Source organism: Marmota flaviventris, chromosome 6 (genome assembly GCF_047511675.1).
Source record: "Marmota flaviventris isolate mMarFla1 chromosome 6, mMarFla1.hap1, whole genome shotgun sequence".
In the NCBI taxonomy this organism is placed as follows: Eukaryota; Metazoa; Chordata; class Mammalia; order Rodentia; family Sciuridae; genus Marmota; species Marmota flaviventris.
In genome coordinates this window covers 42200505-42220015 of record NC_092503.1, presented here as the reverse complement: position 1 = coordinate 42220015, position 19511 = coordinate 42200505, and the positions used below count along the sequence as shown (strand labels likewise).

Genomic DNA, 19511 nt, shown 5'->3' with positions numbered 1-19511 from the left:
TAGCTCCAAATACTGATGAGAAATAATTCTCTATCTTAACACTTATATTCAAATAAACTACCACTTAAAAGAGAAAATATGTGTGTAGGTGGCAGAAGACAGTAGGTTGGAAGGAAAATAAACATTTTCAGACATAAAAAGATAAAGATAGTTAACCACCCTCAAATATGTATTAAAGAAGGCTGGAGATATAGCTCAGTTGGTAGAGTGCTTGCTTAGCATGCACAAGGCCCTGGGTTCAATCCTCAGCACCACACACAAACACACACACACACACACACAAAAAAAAAAATTATTAAAGAATAATTAAAGGATAACTATGTTTGGAAACTTAAGACTATTAAAACAAATCACAAATTTTAAAATTATAATTAAAAATACTAAACACATTCAACAAATTTAGTATTTGACAGTATAAAGAAATAAATTGCAAAATTCTAGATAACTAAAAAGCATTGAGAATAAATGAAAGTGTGCTAAGATCCATGTTGCATCCCAAGACATGAAATATATACCTACTAACTTTAGACTTTCACTTAAAAAATATAAATTAAGCTGGGCACAGGGCCCAGGCCTGTAATCCCAGAAGCTCAAGAGGCTGAGACAGGAGGATTGCAAATTCAAAGCCAACCTCAGCAATGGTGAGGTGCTAAGCCACTCAGTGAGACCCTTTCTCTAAATAAAGTACAAAAATAGGGCTGGGGATGTGGCTCAATGGCCAAATGCCTGTAAGGTTAATCCCCAGTACCTGCCTCCACAAAAATTAGATATACTTAAATATATACACAGACATCATAGTGATAATGACTTTAAAAAAAAACAGAATAAGAAACATTTTATCAATCTAAAATAAGACAGCAAAGGAGGAAAAAAAAAACAATAGAACATCAACATAAAATACAAAAGAAAAAATAATAAACCCCCAAAAATAGTATCAGAAAAATGTAAAATGTAAAAACCCTAAAGTCACCTTAAAAAAAAAAGAAAAAGAAATTTAAAGATTGGGTCAAAACACAAAACACAAATACAACATGTCTGCATATTCTTGAGAATTCTTATTATATGCAGAAAATAAAGTCTTACTGAGTTCTATGCAATAGTTTTAACTAATATGGTATACAAATACAAACTAAAGCAAAAGGAACTTAGCAACATTAATATGGTAAAATTTAAAACAAAGTTATAAGAATGAGAAATTATGTAATTACTTTTATGTGTGTGTGTGCGTGTGTGTGTATATATATATACACACACACGCACACACACACACACACATATACAAAATATATATGTGTATATATATATATATATATATATATATATATATATATACACACACACACACACACGCACACACACACACACATATACAAAATAACCAGCTTTCAGGTGAAGAATATTCTTTTCAAGCAAACAGATTTTTCTTTCAACTGACCCTATAATAGGTCACAAAGTAAATTTAACTAATGTTAAAAAAGATACACATACAATTGATGGTCTCTGAAAAGCATCTAAATCAAGAATAAAATAAAGTAGTAACAACTATGACAACTAGAAAATACATCCCAAATATTTCATGTATTAAAGACTAATGTAAAATTTTCAAAAAGTACATAAATCAGCTTAATAATGAAAGTGCTACACATCAAAATTAGTGAGTGTGGCTAATGTAGATTTATTTGCCCAATCTCCATTCTCAATCCCTTTTTCACTTTCCACTACTACAGAAATAAGAGAGGTAGAGAAGGAGGGAGAAAGGAAAAGAGAACATTATAAAACCCAAATCCAATCTTAAAAACAAATGTAATGAATTGTTAAGAAGAGAGAAAAAGTAAAAAAATACTAACAATAAAAAAGTGGAGACAATGGCAAGTGGAGAACATTTTCTTTTTAAATCACATACAAATACTCAAATAAATTTATGATAAAAATATGTAAATACAGAGATAAAATGCTATTTTTTGGAAAATATAAGCAAAAGTCACTTAGAAGAAATGGAAATCTTAAATTAGCCATTACAGAAAATTAAGTTTAAATGACTCCTTCCCAAAAAAGTGTATGGCGGGGGGTACAAAAGAACTTGAAAATCATGTCACTGTATGATATGAAGGAGTACATATAATTCTGGGGAATAAAAGCATATATTTTAGTAGATATTTTCTGCTAATATTGTTTATATTTCCTTCAAATTTTAGTAAATATATCCAAATTTTCAAGCCAGAAGGAAGATCAGACCATGGAATGTTATCACTCTATAGTCTGGGGGAGGGGCAGTAGCAAAGATTGCTTTGTTAGCATGAAGAACTACATTCTTCAAATGAGCAAATATGGAGAGTTAGATGCACTCATGGTTATTAAATTTCTGGTGTTTAATTTTGGAGAGATCACAGTTGAACTTTGCAGTTCAAGGAATCCCTCCAATTTGACCAAAGGCACTTTAAAGGTTGGTTGGTGTAGGTTTGGCATCTTGTTTTATTCTATGATTATAATCTTCTCGATTGTGATCCTAATGATAGTCTCAAATAGCTTGCAGTCATTGATATAAGGCAAACCAAACTTGTAGAACTTTTTTTTGGAGTTTTGAATCAATCTTTAGATTGAAAGGACATCAGTATCCTAACAGTATTATGCATCAGCTTCTATCTTCAATATAGTAAGCACCCATAAAGGGAGCATAAAATACAAGATCAAAATTATTAAAACACAAAAATACTAAGTTTATACTGGTTACTCTTTCTTAATTTTACCTTTATCACATCAATGTTAGTCGTACTGTCATTAGGATTTGGGGCTAGGGAAAAGTTTTACTCATTAACTCTTTCATTGATTCACTCAAGGAAGGAATAGTTATCTGGTGCCAGCTATTGCAGACATAAGCCTAGTAAACTATTCCGGATGATTATCCATTCAGGTTTTACCAAAGAATCAAGAAACAAATAATGCCTATCTTATATCAGCTATCTCAATAAAGCAAAAGAACAAAGAAACTCAACTCTTTTAGGTAAAGTGAATTCTAATGAAAACAGTTCTGACTATTTTATCAACAGCTTTATTATATCTTTTATTTCTCTAAGACATTGTGATAGATAATTTAGATGTTGACTTCAGTAAGGAATATCTAGAAAACGGGCAAAGAACTATTTGGGGATGTGTCTATGAGGGTGTTTCCAGAGGAGATTAATAATGCAAGAATCTTAGGAGAATAAGTGGCAAAGATCTATCCCAGCCCCATGTAGAAAGGCACCATCCAGTTGATTAGGAGATGAGATAGACTAGAATAAAAAACAGAAAGGGGGAATTGGCCTGTCTCTAACCTAGAGCTGGGATACACTCCTCTTCTCTCCTTTGAAATTGGAACTCCAGGTTATTTGACCTTTGGGCTCCAGGATATATACCAGAAGATCTCCAGTCCTCAAACTTTCAGACTTTGAGCAACATTATCAGCATATCAGTGTCTCCAATTTACAGAAAACCTGGGTGGGACTTAGCCTCTATAAATCATGTGAGTCAATTCCCCTAAATTTATGGGGATTTATATTTACATATGGATATATAAATAGATCCTATTGGTTTTGTCTCTATGAAGAGCTCTAACACAGATAATAACATCAGGGATTGGAGAACCTCCTTTTTCCCTGGCATCAAGTTTTGGTGTAGAAACAAATTTTAAAAAAGGAAAAAAGAAATTTTCATGTGTAGCACATCTCTATTTTAACACTGTCTCTCTGCACTTACTCCTAAATATCTACTCCTCCTACATGGGAGAAGGAGAAATTTGGAAAATCTGAAGGGTGAATTAAACATAACCGGCTAAGTAAGGCCTCTCCTCCAGTCCACTTCCTTTTGGGGACCCATCGGCCTGTAGGAATCACACATTCTGCTCTACTCTCCTATACAGCTTTCTGATGGCATCAAGTTCTGCCTTAGAGTGAAGCCTGTAGCTGCCCACTGCCAACTGCAACTGAACTCAACTTGTCCCATTCCTGATACCAATACTAGGAAGTCCATGTTAATCAGTGTTTTGGTATGCTTGGCTTCTCTATTAATAGGTTCAGACTTCACAAGTGAGTGAGTGGCATATAATTTATTAGTTCCTTCATCCACTAACATCAGAGTCTAAAAATATTGCTGACATAAAATGTTAAATACATTAATTATGTGCCCTATCACTTCTAGCCTATTGACCACATTATTTCTTCCATTTGAAATAACATCCTCATCTTTTTTAACTCAGTTAGTATTCATGTATTCTTTAAAACTCAGTTTAACAATTATTTTTTCTAGATTTCCCCACAAGTTGGCTCCCAAGAAACCCTTTATAGCCCATATCGTACAGCTAGCAGAATCTACCACCATGCTGTCTTTACTGTACTCTATCTATACTACACACTATGTTCCCATAGGTCTGTAAGCATCCTCAGAAATTAATAGAGTAGTTACTCAGTCTAATAATTGGATGAGTGAGTGGAAAATTGAAGCATGAATGAAAATGAAAAAGTGACAAGCCATATGAAAGGATGTCAAACTAAAAAAAAAATCTAAAAACAAAAATACAGAAATGTTTCTTCTCATTGTCTCAAAGCAAGGCGAAAAAAAACACAGCAGCTAATATAAGTGTTTCCTGTGTTAGAAAAAAATATTTAGTATTTTCTAGAGAATTAAGTATTTATTGAACCAATATATTGTTAAGAAAATACAGGCTGGGGTTGTGGCTCAGTGGCAAAGTGTTCGCCTAGCATGTGTGAGACACTGGGTTCAATTCTCAGCACCACATATAAATACATAAAATAAAAGCCCATCAATGGCTAAAACAAAATTTAAAAAAGGAAAAAAAAATACAAAACATCTTTGTTTAATGGATTAAATTTAAATATGCCTACCTAAAAAACAAAAGAAAAAGAAAAAATTTAAATTTACCTCCAAAGTTTCTAAGAAAAAAATTTAAATTTACCTCCAAAGTTTCTACAAAAAAAAAAAAAAAATCCCTCAAAGTTTTCCCTAATGATTATCTTTTCAGACTAAGACAATAGTCAATTATAAAATTACAAGCAAATCCAGGAACATGTCATCAGATCTTACTTTTTTTTTTTTAAAGACAGAGAGAGAGAGAATTTTTTTTAATATTTATTTTTTAGTTCTCAGCAGACACAAAATCTTTGTTTGTTTGTGGTGTTGAGGATCGAACCCAGGCCGCACGCATGCCAGGCGAGCGCGCTACCACTTGAGCCACATCCCCAGCCTAGATCTTACTTTTTACAAAAATATTTTCCCCATTAACCTGACTCCATTATCTATTGATATCTGTAAAGAGAAACATCTAAATCAAAAATTGTAATAAATTCTGATTTAAATAATTTTCGAATTCCAAAACTTAACTAAACAGCACTCCCACCCATATTTAAGTATAAATGGGCCTTGCTAACATTTGAAAATATTTTACTTATTTTGACCACTCCAATTAAAATTTTATTTTTAGAATCTTGTAATTCTCCACAATTTTCTGGAAGCAATTCAGTAAATCAAGTTTCCTAACCCAAAATTAAGTACAGAATGAAGCAAGTATAATAAATATTGCTAAAATTTTTTAAAGGTTACAAGTATCACAAAATTCTCTGAACTGTAATTTAATTTAAACTTGTATATAAACATTGCCTTCTTGTAAAATGTTTTTGCCATAGTACTCAATTTAAATAATTTAATAACAATTTTATTTATAATTATATTTATAATTGTCTATCTATTGTTTAATAATTTTAATAAATTGTTTTAAAATTAATTCAGCAAATTAATGAACAGATGAGTTTACCAAATTTACTTACATGTTTTGGGATTCCTGGCTTACTGAAGAAACAGAATCAGAACCCTGTACTGGAGTAGGAACTCTTTCTGACATCAAACTTGTCTAAAAATTAACAGATTGATTTACATTATTCATTTTCTTATTGATAGCACTAGTCATAATATCTCTTGTACAGCATCTTTATTTGTGCTTTATATACTTAAATTAGTTTACCCAGAAAACTTATTTTATGTCTGTTAAGCATCATATAAGTATTTCATAAATGAGTATATAAATAAATGTACAAAAATAAAAGCTTAGTAATCCATTTAATACATACATACTGTACAGTTATTGTTACATTATATTCTCCACCATCCATAACAAAACACAACTTTCCTCCAAAAATGTCTCAGAAGTAAGTTCCAAAGAACGTTACTGTATGCAAAGAGAATTTATCTAAAATCATTCCTATCAGAGGAAAACACTTTGAAAGTATCTTGTTAACAGGAAATAGTGAAGTCCTCCTGTATCAGATTAAGAAGCTTTGTGTCCCCTGAATACTCTGATGCTAAATAAATCAAATGTGATACCCCAAATATTTTCTCCACAATGTGATACTACAATGATGCCTATATCTGAAGTAAACATCTGCAGTTTTGGAAAAAATGAAACTTAAAAATGCTTACCTTCTTCCATGCTTTCGCTATAGATTCATGCAAACTATAAGGCAGTAACACCTGTAAGCCTTCACATGTACCATATATTTGACGACATACAGAAATAAAAGCTCCTTTTACCACAGGTAACAATTCTGATCCAGAAAAAATAGAAATATCCTCATCAAGAAGTTTCTTCGAAAACTGGGCAATTATATGAGCACCTGTAAGACTAAAGGGTGATACCTACAAGTGATTCCAAGGTCATATAATCTTGACTTCATAAAGTACTACCAAAAAGTCTAGCCTTGTCACAAAAACTCTTCATTTGCTTAATTCTTTTTAGTCATCCTCCAGCTTTTCTACTACATTTCAAATACTCCTGTTCCCACCCAAGTGTAGATGTCTAATAATGAGAGCTGCTTCAGGGGAATGGCGGAAAGACTATCCAGATAGGAAAAAAGAAACAAAACTAGAATACATTTAAAAGGTTGTAGATGTCATGTGCCCTGGGCCATATATTAAGGTATTCTTGATTTTACAGTGAAAACATAATACTAAATTCTTCATTCTTACCACTATTGACACATACCCTTTCCCATTAGCAGGACTCAGTTCCTCATCTAAAGAGCTGAGTCATTTTTACTAGGAAAAATAGATACATAACAATAATAGATAAAAATACTTATAATGTGCCATGCATTGTTCTAACTATTTTAGATGCATTTATTTCTTACTGTATTCCTTAAAAAGCAGGTATATTATTCAACTTTTATAAAGACATGTAAAGCTTAGAGTTAAGTAACATATACACTATAACACAGCTAATACAAGGTGGAATCAGGGGAGCATAGGCTCTCTAGTTCCAGAGCAACAGACTTCTTTTTCTAGCTTTTTTAAAAAAACAATTAAAAAAGTAGAAAGTAGGTTGAATAGAGCACAGAATCTCCGTGTTCTCTGTCTACCTTCAATAGCTCTGAACATTTTGGAAGACTTGTTTATGTTCTGACCTCCTTCCCTGCCACCAGCCTAATACAAGATAAAATGCCAGACATCAACTTGTTACCCAGTGTCCATCTGACAAAAGTTTACTTTAAATGCCAATATCCTCACCTAAAATAATTAATTACAATTTTTACAAGCAACTCTTTCTGTTTTTACTTATTCTTTTTTAGTTATATGTGACAGTAGAATGTATTTTGAAATATTACACTTTTTGGAGTATAACTTCCCATTCTTGTGGTTGTAATTAAAAATTTTAACTTCCTGTTAAGCCACATCAAAATTCTTGTGATGTCTTAAAGATGTCTTTTTACAATAAGTGTGCTCAAATTAGAATTCAAACAGTTCCTTAGAGAGCATTAGGTTGCTATTATTTAGACTCCCATTTTCTTTTTGCCCATGTCAACGACTTGTTCAGAGAATTTTTTACTTTTGGTAATTGTTTCACCTTGATGTTACTTAACTTATTTTTGTATTTCTCCATATTTCCTATAAGATGATATAGATCTAAGACTCAATTAGATTTAAGTTCATTTTATTACTCTTTTCTCTTAGGCAAAATAGTTTCATAGGTGCTATGTGGCTCTTATTTCACAAAGCACATATCTGGTTGTCCCAATTTTTGTGATGTTAAAAATCAGTTGGTCAGATGGTATCAGCCCTCCAATTGGAAGTCCTTACCATCAGTTTTTCATCTAATGATTTTAGGAACTACTAATGTTCCTTTTATAAACTCACCATTTCATTAAGGATTATCTAATTAGATAATTTCCTTTGCCTTTACTAACTAGAATTCTGCTATGAAGAATTTTTCCTGAGTAACTTGTTATACTAAAACACAATTTTACAGGAAAGGCTGGAAAATACTTAAATCTTTTTTATCCATTTATAAAGTAATGAGTTGGTGGCATAGCAACTTTACAAATAAACTGAAAAAGTCCATTTCCTGATTTTTTAATTTTAGTATATTTTAAACCCATGCATTTTTTATGTACTTGAAATAGTTGGATCACTTTTTGATACTCAAATTGTTCATCTATGAAGACAATAAAAGGCCCCTTCTGGTTAGCTCTAAAGTATTTTTGACACTATCCAATTGATCTTAGATATCTTTCTTGATTTCTAGAATGTAAAGATATCTCAGGATCATCTTGAACATTTCCTGGCACAGACCAAGAATCACAGTTATTTGTCAGGAATTTCTGCCTCTTCTTAGAACAAGGAGATATAGATAAATCACATAAAGTTTCTACTTCATTGTTAAGGGTTTATTACTTCTAGGCCTTTTCAGTGGCAATGCTATGAAAATGTAACCTTTGAAAAGGAAAAAAAATAAATTCATAATTATATATAAATATTCAGGGTTTTTATTTAGCTTCTTCAATTTTATATTTTTTCTCTTATGTCAAGAATCTTACTTCTTTATACTGTTTCTTATTTTGTTCTAAAATTGTGCATAATAATTTTAATATAATATCAATATTCCTTCTACACATATACTGAATGTAGTTACAATTACTTTGAAGAATTTTTTTTAACATAGAATATACTCCACAAGAAATGTTCAATAAAAATTAGATTCCTTGAACTAATTTTTTCTCTGCATGACCATAAGTTTATTTATCTATTTTACAGTGACTTCTTTTTAATTTTCTTGGATATTTACTACCTAAGACAACTATATGATGCCAGAGTGAAATGTAAGTACAATCGAGGTACACTCCCATGTATTTTGTCTCCATTCATAATTCTCCCCATTCTTCTCTCCTTTCTCCTAAAACTATTTCCATTAGTTTTTAGTTTATTCATTCACAATTCCCTTTTGAAAATATAAAAATGATTTATATTCATATTCTCTTCTATTATACAAAAGGCAGCATTCCCATAAACAGTCTTCTGCACTTTTTTCCCCCACTTAACAATATATCCTTACGGTGAACACAGAACTTCAAAAAAGTATTGCTAATGCCTTTTTTATGGTAGCTGTTCAGTGTTCCATTGTGTAAGCCTAACTGAATAAGTAACCTTTTGTTACTGGAATTTTGAGATGATTCTAGTCTTTTACTAATTATCAGAATATCTTCTTTTAACTGCACAATGAAGATTCAAAAACAATTCTCTGTGATATCTTATGACTTATTTGTTTAGCTTAAATGTGAGGGAGACTCTCTTTAAAAAAGAACTTACAAATGATAGAGTGGGAAAAATTGATGACATGAATATTAATGTTTATAAAGAAACAAAAAGCTTCAATGCATTAAATGAGAGAAAAAAATCTTAAAATTCATGACAAATTAAGGTTGGTTTCCTAATTTAAAAAAAAGTTATATTTCACTAAAAGAAAACATAAAACACTCTCTCTACAAATACTAAAATTCAAAAATTAAGGATTTTTCAGAACCTGGAAAGTAGAAAAACAAGGAGTAACTAAGAACTCATAAAAATCTCAACTGGACTCAGTGTGAATGACAAAATCAAGATAATTTATTACATAAAACCTCTAAAAAAATTCAGAAATGGGTGGAACTAAATAATACTGGATTGAGGTATGAGTGGAATTGAAAATAGAGTAACTACATAAAAATAAGTTTAGAAACAATTCTAACCTCCACATTCTCTTTCATACTTCATGCAGCTAGTCCAGTGTGATTCCTGGGAGTTAGGCAGAGATAGAGAAACAGAAGAGGGTAGAAAAAGCTCTACAGGATTAAATCAAAGTTTGTATGCTAAAGCTTAAACTCCATCACCATTTCCACCCAGCCTCCTTCTCCTAAAAGGCTTACTCTCTTCAGGCAGCTAACTATAGGAGGCTTCTCTATGGAATTCTACAGAACACAAGTAAAACCAAAGATTCAACATAGCAGCAAGGTTCCCCTTATAGTCAAGACCACAAATGACAATTTCCACTTTCTTATAGTTTTCAAAAAGCTTTCTTCTTCCTTTTGAATATCCAAAGAAAACTCAAAAAGACAGAGATTAATACAATGAATGCTAAAGGCAATTGGAAGAAAAAGTATGAGAGAAGGAAACTTAATTACCCTTAGAGGCAAAAGAATATTGTACTGGGGCTGGGGCTATAGCTCAGTGGTAGAGCGCTTCTTCACACATGTGAGGCGCTGGGTTGGATCCTCCGCCCCACATATAAAAAATTAAAAAGAAATTTTAAAAAGAATATTGTATTAATAAACCAAAAATAAGATAAAATGATAAAACTTATTCCTTAAAACAATATAAGTTAAATGAAAAACTCAGTTTTAATGGAAGGGGTGGAAAGAAAAGTGGAAGTATTTCCCAGTGGGTTAAAAAAAAAAGAAAGTAAAAAAGAGATAGAAAATAGTACAGATAATCCAAATCCAAATACACAAGTTTTAGAAAAAAGCAGAAGACAAGAAATCCAATTATTTTTGGATGAACTTCAGATAAAAAATGTCCATCAAGCAGGGTGTGGTGGCATATACCTGTAATCCCAGTGACTCAGGAAGCTGAGGCAGTAGAATCGCAAGTTCAAAGTCAACCTCAGCAATAGTGAGGTGCTTAGCAGCTCAGTGAGACCTGTCTCTAAATAAAATACAAAATAGGGGTAGGGTGTGGCTCAATGGCCAAATGCATCTAAGCACCCCGGTAACTTAAAAAGAAAAAAGTCCATCAAGTAAATAAAAGTAAAATATCAAGAAACATCATAAAATTTCAGAATGATAATAGACAAGGGAAGACCAAAAGCTTCCATAAAGGAAAAAATAAAGAAGCTATCCCATACAGATAGATGATAAATGATGCCATGCATGAGACCAAGGAACAACCAGTCCTGAAGAAACTAGTCAGAAGTCTCCAAAATAGATGTCTTTAATTAAACTAACAGATTCTGTGTATGTGTATATTTAATTATACTCAGAGAAAATTTAATCAAATAAGAAAGACCATGTGAATAATTCAGCATTACAAGGAAAGCTAAGTATATTAAAACTTGGGCCAAGAAACAAAAAAGAAAAGACATTCATTAATTCCAAGGGAGTGGGGCAGTTGTGAAAGGAGGATACGTAATAACCATATACTACATGGCTCAGCTGTGAAGAATGTTCACAACAACAGGAATACAGAACAACTGTACCCAAGGTTACTGTACCCCAGCATTGCTCTGAGGGGGTAACTAGGTGTGTATTTGTTTGTATGTGATGACAGGCCACATAAACATAGATAAATTGAAGTAAGTAAATGGTTAATGCTTAAATCTTAAAAAAAATAAACTAGTAATAAGCACATTATTTGATAATAGAGATAAAAAAATAAATGCACTCCTAAAACTGCTGAAAACAGTCACCTCTGGAGAACAAGAAAGAAACTCTGCTTCTTAGGTCTTGCATGTTTACTGTTTGCATATGCAACTATGAATTAGTGAAAAAATTAAAATGGGGCAAGTGATATGAAAAGAAAATTTACTATTAAGGAAATGAAAATGGGTAATAACCATTTCTCCACAGGAATAATACAATGCTCAAACTCAGAAAGAATCAGGTGAATATGGATCAAAAGAAGATCTTTCACTCATCAGGTTTCTAAAATATTCATAAACTGATTATGGAGTTCTGGCAAGAATATGAAAAGAAGGGCACCCCTCATGCTTTTCATAGATTGCTGGCAAAAAGATACAACTCTGTATGTTGAAAAGTAATAATGTCAGAACTATAAGACTTAAAAGGCCCTCTTATCAGAGAGATCACTTATAGGGATGATCCTACTGAAAATAAAAATGCTAGCACATAAGACACAGATAAAAGCACGTAAAACATTTTTTTCTTACTAAATTGACACAATGAATAATTCTGTTCAAAATAACTTTTGCAAAAAAGAATTTGGTGATGATAGCATATGAAAAAAATGAATGAGGGCAATGTTATAACAGGGAGGAATTAGGAGGTTCTCACACTACTGTGTTAAAAATGATTCTTCGAAGAGTGTTATTTGAAAGAGGGCTTAACATAACTAAAACAATATAATTATTAATTATCTTGTAAATGTGTATTACAAACTTAAGGGCAACCACTAATTAGAGTGGCAAAAATAATGATAATTGATATACTAAAAGAGGAGAAAAATGGATTTACAAAATGTTCAACCAAATGCAGATAAGGCAGAAAAAGTAGAACACATAAAAAGAAACAAGGATAACAAAATATAGAAGAGTAAGGAATTTGATAGACAAAAAATCCATTTAAATCAATACTTAATTATCAAGTTCTAATTACAGCAATTTTAATAAAAAGACTTCAGAGTGGATTACAAAAACAAGACCTAATTGAATATTGCCTATAAGAATCCTACGTTATAAATAAAGACACAAATATATTAAAATAATAAAGAAAATATGTACCATGCTAACAATAAATAGCTATGTTGATTTCAAAAAACTTGACTTCAAAGAAAATTATCATATGACAAAGGAGAAGTCAGATTTCCAAGACAATAACAACTCTTAGTGTGTATTCACCTAACAACAAAGCATCAAAATATGTAAAACAAAAAATGATACAACTTCAAAGAGAATTAGATGAATTCAGTAATATATCTGGAGATTCCAACACTCCTCTATCATAATTGACAAATTCAGTAAGAAGTCAATGAGGACAGAGTTGAACTGAACATCAGCAACTAGATATTACTAACATCTACAGACTATCCAATATCAGAAAAACATACATTATGTAAGCTCACACAGAACATATCACAATGTTAGGCCACAAAATATATCTTAAGAGAAAATATAAAAAGTACACTCTCAGACCTATAAAAAACACATGGATCAATGAAATATCATGATAAATTTTAAAATATTTTAAACTAAATGGAAAATAAAAATAAAACTTAGCAAAATCATGGAACTTAGTGGTAGAACATTTGCTTATATGCAACTATTACAAATGTTTCATTCTGCACTCAGAAAAATGCTCATGGTTACACATAAAATATCAAATTTCAGAGTAATATATATAATGCAATACATTTTGTAAAGAGGAGATGAAAATAAACATTTGTATTTATGTATATCTAATGCATCAAAAGGTGACCACTGGTTAACTGAAAAGCTAGAACTAGGTGACTGTACAGAAGGAAGAGAAAAAATAGTTTCTCATTTGTGCACCTTTAATTTGACTTAAACCAATCATGGGTGGCTTTGGAAGTATATAAGAGAAAGTCCCAGGGAGAATATGAGAAGGGAAAGAAGATCCCATCTGGAGTGAAGATTCTATTCTCACTTTGAAAAAAGATCATATTAAAGATCAGTTAGCATTTTATTAGTGGCTGATTAGGAAATTTAACTATACTTGCAACAGCCATCTAGATTTAAAAGGTTGGTACATACCTTTCTTCCTCAGAACAATTCATGTTTTCTCCATAAAGAAGTAAAATAAGTCCTTCTTCTACAGAAGCAATTCTGGCCAAGATATCAGCTATATGAATTAAAGCTGTTTCAGAACAATTTGGAGCTGTCTGTACATTAAAAAGATAAGACAAATTATAAAATTTTATGACATATCATGGAAGGTATGTAGTCTAATAAAGTTATATTACCACAACAACAACAAAAAATACTTAATGATTCATTTGGCTGTGAAAATAATATGACTGAATGAAATGTATCATTAGATTACATTATTTTCCTAGAACAGCTGATGAGGAAGATTTTTCACCCAAACCAGTTATTGGAAATTGCTGCTTCTGGTATATGTATTTTTCATGTAATTCTGGTGAACAAACATATTAACTCCCTCTATTTCCACTTTTCCCTATACTTTTCACCTACTGGATTCCTAACTATTCAATATAATTATATCACATGGATCTAACATACTGCCACCCTATCTAAAGAAACATCATCCCTTCATACATTGATTGACTCAGGAATGTAAATCTGAGACCACCAGTTCATGGGTTAGCAAATAGCCAGGAATGTCACCCGGGGAGCAAACAAACCAGACCAATCATATTTACTGTTTCCTTTAAATGTTAAGTAGTAAAATGCCTTTGCCAAGACATAGCAAAATAGCACAAAACAAATAACAAAACCTAGAGAACTATGTTAATGCTAGATTCCATCTACAATAATTTCTGGGTTTTGCAAGGTCTGCTTATAATTTCCTTACACTTTCATGGATGCCAGTGCACATATTCTCTACAATAAATTTTAAAATATGTATGTCACCACTAATACAATCGAATAAATTTGGTAGGTTAGTTTAACAAATGATAAGTCTGGTATATTCCCTGAAAATATACAGGAATATCCACTCAATTATATTTAGTCTTCCTTTTCATATTAAATATCTTTCTTGGACAATTTCACCTAGAGTACTTTTGTTCTCTAATATGTTTGTATAGATAGACTATCTCATTTATATATACCTATCTATGAGAATATATGCATTCGCTCATAGACACATTTTTTCTTTGGAACTTTCTATTCCTCATTTTAAGTATATTTTGTTCAAAAGACTGCCTCACCTATGAAAATACAATTCTTAAAGTCAATAAACATGTCTTATTCACGTCTACATTTTCAGTACTGAGAGCAAAGCAATGACATAGTAGTGATTGGGTGATGCTGACTGACTTCAATTAGATATTAAATTTCTATTATGTGCCAGAGGACTGGTTCTGCTATCAAGAATAAATTCAAATATAAGTACAATTAAAGAATTATATAACATGGGAATATAGAAAAACAAACACCTTAGTTTGGGAGATTCAAAGAAAAAATTTGGTCTAAAGAGAGGAATTTTTCATGAGGACCAAGTTTAATATTTTCCAGGGTAGGAAGAAAGCATGCAAAGATAGAAATATATAATAATCTCATACAGAATATTCAAATGGATTGTTGTAACTAGTATATATGAGAAAAAATGGGACAAAAACACCAAAAAAATTGGTAAATACCAAGTTAACATTTTTGAAATTTATCCAGAGAAAACAACAAGCAGGAAAGTATGTGACAGTCTGTGAAAGTACGAGTTTAAGAGGGAGAAGAGTCTAACAAAAACACAACAAAACAGGTATGAAAAGACAAAAACATTTTTAGTCTATTGATGCACTCTAAAAGTCATTTTCTACAAACTTAACTTATAAAAGCAGAGGGACACATTGGACAGATAGCAGGACTAGTAAGGGCACCAACTCTGCCACTTGTTAAATGCCTGACCTTGAGCAAGTCACTTCCTTCAGTCTCAGTTATGAAAAAATATATAATGTAAGGAAGCACACATTGCAAACTATAAAGACACATACATATGTTCAGCACTGGAATTATATATAAGCTTTCTTTGCAAGGTAATACCAGTTTTACTTACCGTAAAACAGAATTGGCTCTTTGGGATAATAATCATATTTCCAAAGGCTATAAAACTGCCATTAAATCAAATAACAAGACAGTTACAAGATTTATTAGATTTGTAAGACAAATAGCTTCATAATAGAAAAAAATTCTAAGTTCTTTGCATCTGTAGAAGTAAGCATGATTAGAAAAAAATTAAGATGTCTGTGTATTTCCCGACCGTGTGATATCTATTAAATCAAGCAACTGTATAAACTATGATTTAACCAATAAAAATGTATATCAAACAAAATACATTCATTTTTGGAAACAGAGTATAATAAAATATTTCAAATACATAAAAATAAAGCCTAATTAAATATTATGTTACTCAGTTTAGGGACACTTTTTGTCTTTAGTGACTTAATACCAACCTCAGTTCCCTTCATTAAATTATGAACAGGCTGGAGAAGTGTCTCTACCACAGTGTTGTTATATAAGCATTCAATTGCACATTCTTTTTGATCACAGAGTATCCGTAGAACTTCAGTCACCATACTTGCAGGAGAATAATTCTCTGACAAACAAAAAGTATTTTGATAAATTAAAACTTAAAACACTAGATACTTAATACTTTTTTATATATTAGCTAATGTTCTTCCATAAAGCTCAATATCAAAGGTAATAGTTTAAAAATCCCACAACTCAATGCCAATACCAAATTATAACTTAAAAATTAAGATTTCAATTATCTCAATATACTTTCAAGTTAATAAAAAACAACTATATAAAAAAATAAATGTCAAAAGAAAAGAATATAAGATCATTCACAACGTGACATTATAACAATGCTTGATATTGAAGATGTCTCAGAACTTTTCTCCATCTAGGAAATACTTACTTGTATTCCCTTTTCATTTTTTCCCTAAATAATGTATTCAGATATTGAGCCTAGTATATAGTTAAATGAGATTCAGTGAGACAACAACATGAACAAAGCAGAAGACAGATGAGAAGAGAAACTTTAATGAATTTTCACGGAGAGTAGTAAACTTCTTGTGTTACCACAAAAACAATGAAAGGAAGAGTTACTCTTAAGATTTTTTAAAAATATGAACACTAAAACACATAAATGAAACATGATTAGAATTGTAACTAAAACATGACTTTTTATTTCAGAAATCAACATATTTTCAAATATCTGACCTAATATCCCTCCAACAGCATATAAGACTATGCTAGTAAGATACAGTACTAAAACTAAGAAACTTCTTAATATATGTTATATAAGTCAATATGCCATGAGTATGCTGACTTCAACCTGACACCTGACAAAAAGAAAATGTAAAAGTGAAGTTGAATGATTTTTTAAACAGCTCCTGATGAGAAAACTTCTTCACAGTAAGCAGTATCACTGACCATCATGTGTTCATACATGCATTTATACAATCATCTTCTATTTATTGAGTTTCTAATAAACACCAGACACTGTATGAAGAAGCACTACAGACACAGATGTGAATAAGACAAAAACAGTCCTCTAGATGGCAAATCAAAATATTAACAAGTAACTGTAACAAACAAACAAAGGATACTTTTATCATAAAGAAAACATGTGATATTGTAATAACACGTAGTAGACTTAAAATGTTTTAAAAAATGGCAATACAACAGTTCCTAAAGTTCATTACTCTATAGTAAAAGATTCTAAAGATATCTAAGTGGATGAAAGGTTAGGCAAAGAATTCAAAAGAATCATTTTTAAGAAGCTCAATGAAATTCTCTTGGGAGAATAAAAAATAACAGAAACCAAAGAGAATAAAAATAAACAGTGGTATGCATTAAGGAAGACAATGCAGGATATGAATAAAGAAATAGAGATTTTGGAAAAATAACTGAAATAAATCTTGGAAATGAAAAGCTCTATAAGTCTGAAAAGATTTTCAATTGAAGGCATCAGTAACAAACTGGATCAAGTAAATCAGAGCTTGAAGACAACTTGCCAAAATAATATATTCAGACAGCAATAAGAAAAAAAAAGAATGAGGGCTGGGGATGTGGCTCAAGCGGTAGCGCACTTGCCTGGCATGCGTGCAGCCCGGGTTCGATCCTCAACACCACATACAGGGATGTTGTGTCTGCTGAAAACTAAAAAATAAAAATATTGAAAAAAAAAAGAAAAGAAAAGAATGAAAGGAAAATACAAGATCTATTGAATACACTAAAATATCAAACATTTGCATAAACTGCATAGAAGATGGAAAAGGCGAGAACACAGGTTACCTATTCAGTGAAATTATAGCAGGGAATATCCCAAATTGTGGAAAAGAAGTGGACTTCCAGATAGAGGAATTATTTAGAATATAAATTGACACAACCAGAAAAGAACCTCTCTACCCACATTATAGTTAAACTGCAAAAGTACAGAAGAAAAAGTGTCAAGAGCTAGAAGAAAGAAGCACCAAAACACAATTAAAGGCAAATCCATTAAAATATCAGATTTCTTATCAGAAACTCTAAAGGCCAAGAGGGCATGGAATGAAGTATTTAATGATGTTCTGAAAAAAATGCCAAGAATACTATACCAAGCAAGGATATCCTTCAAAATTGAAGTAGAAATCAAGAACTTTTGAGATAAGCATAAACTAAAGGAATTCGCATGGGTTTGGGGACACATCTATAATTCCAGTGGCCTGGGAGGCTGAAATAGGAGGATTACAAATTCAAGGCTAGCTTGGCAACTCAAAAACACCCTGTATCAAAATACAGAATAAACAAGTTGGGGTGTGGCTCACTAGTAAAGTGCCCTGGTTTCAATTCCCAGTACTAAAAAAAAAAAAAAAAAAAAATTTAAATTAAATTAAATAAAAAAATAAATCCACTAGAGGAATTTATAAACACTAGACCAGCATTACAGAAGATATTTAAGGACACTCTACAACCAAAAGGAAGAAGGAAGTAGTACAATCATGAGAGCATGGAAAAGAATAAATCTTTCTTCAAGAAGAGACACACAAAGAGAAAACAAAAACATTATTGATATAGTAAACTATCAAATGTCAAAAATTAATAAAGAGAAGAAAAGAACTTAGAATATTTAAAACAAAAAGAAAATCAAGAAAACAACAGGAACAACTACACAACTTTCAACAATAACCCAAAATGTTAATGGTCTTAATTTGATAATAAAAGATATACCCATAGATTAAAAAACAAGATCCACATCCAAGAAACTTACCTCACCTGAAAAGGTATTCACAAACTAAAAGAATGGAAAATGATATTGCAAGCAAATGGAATCTGAAAGCAAGCAGGAACTGTTATACTTATATCCAACAAAAGATAGATATTAAGACAAAATTGGTTAGAAGTGGCAAAGAAAGTTATTACATATTGATGAAGGGAACAATTCATCAACATGTTATAACAATTTTAAATATATATATGTACTAAATATTGGAGCACCCAAAAATATAAAACAAACTAGAGCACCCAAAAATATAAAACACAGACACAAACTAGACACAAAGGGAGTGCCCTAATCTCACCAATAGAGATGATCCAGACCAAAAAAATTGACAAAAAACATCAGAGTAAAATTATACTATAGATAAAATATATTTAAAAGACAACTATAAAATATTCCATTTAACAATAGTATTCTTTTCATTAACACATTAACACATGGAACTTTACATGCTAATATATGGTCTCAAACAGACAACATATTAGGATGTAAAGCAAACCTTAGAAATCCAAAAAACAGAAA

The 19511-nt window shown here is 31.2% G+C and overlaps 1 protein-coding gene across 1 annotated transcript in view; it reads right to left on the bottom strand.

The window, feature by feature from the left end:
- Tbc1d32 (TBC1 domain family member 32) overlaps positions 1 to 19511 on the bottom strand; it is a 178816-nt gene that overhangs the window by 108249 nt on the left and 51056 nt on the right. The window contains exons 15-18 of the mRNA XM_027953067.2: positions 16177 to 16319; positions 13799 to 13926; positions 6469 to 6670; positions 5820 to 5902 (exon numbers count right to left, since the gene is read on the bottom strand). Of these exons, the coding sequence (XP_027808868.2) occupies positions 5820 to 5902; positions 6469 to 6670; positions 13799 to 13926; positions 16177 to 16319 (556 nt within the window). The remainder of the gene's footprint in view (positions 1 to 5819; positions 5903 to 6468; positions 6671 to 13798; positions 13927 to 16176; positions 16320 to 19511) is intronic.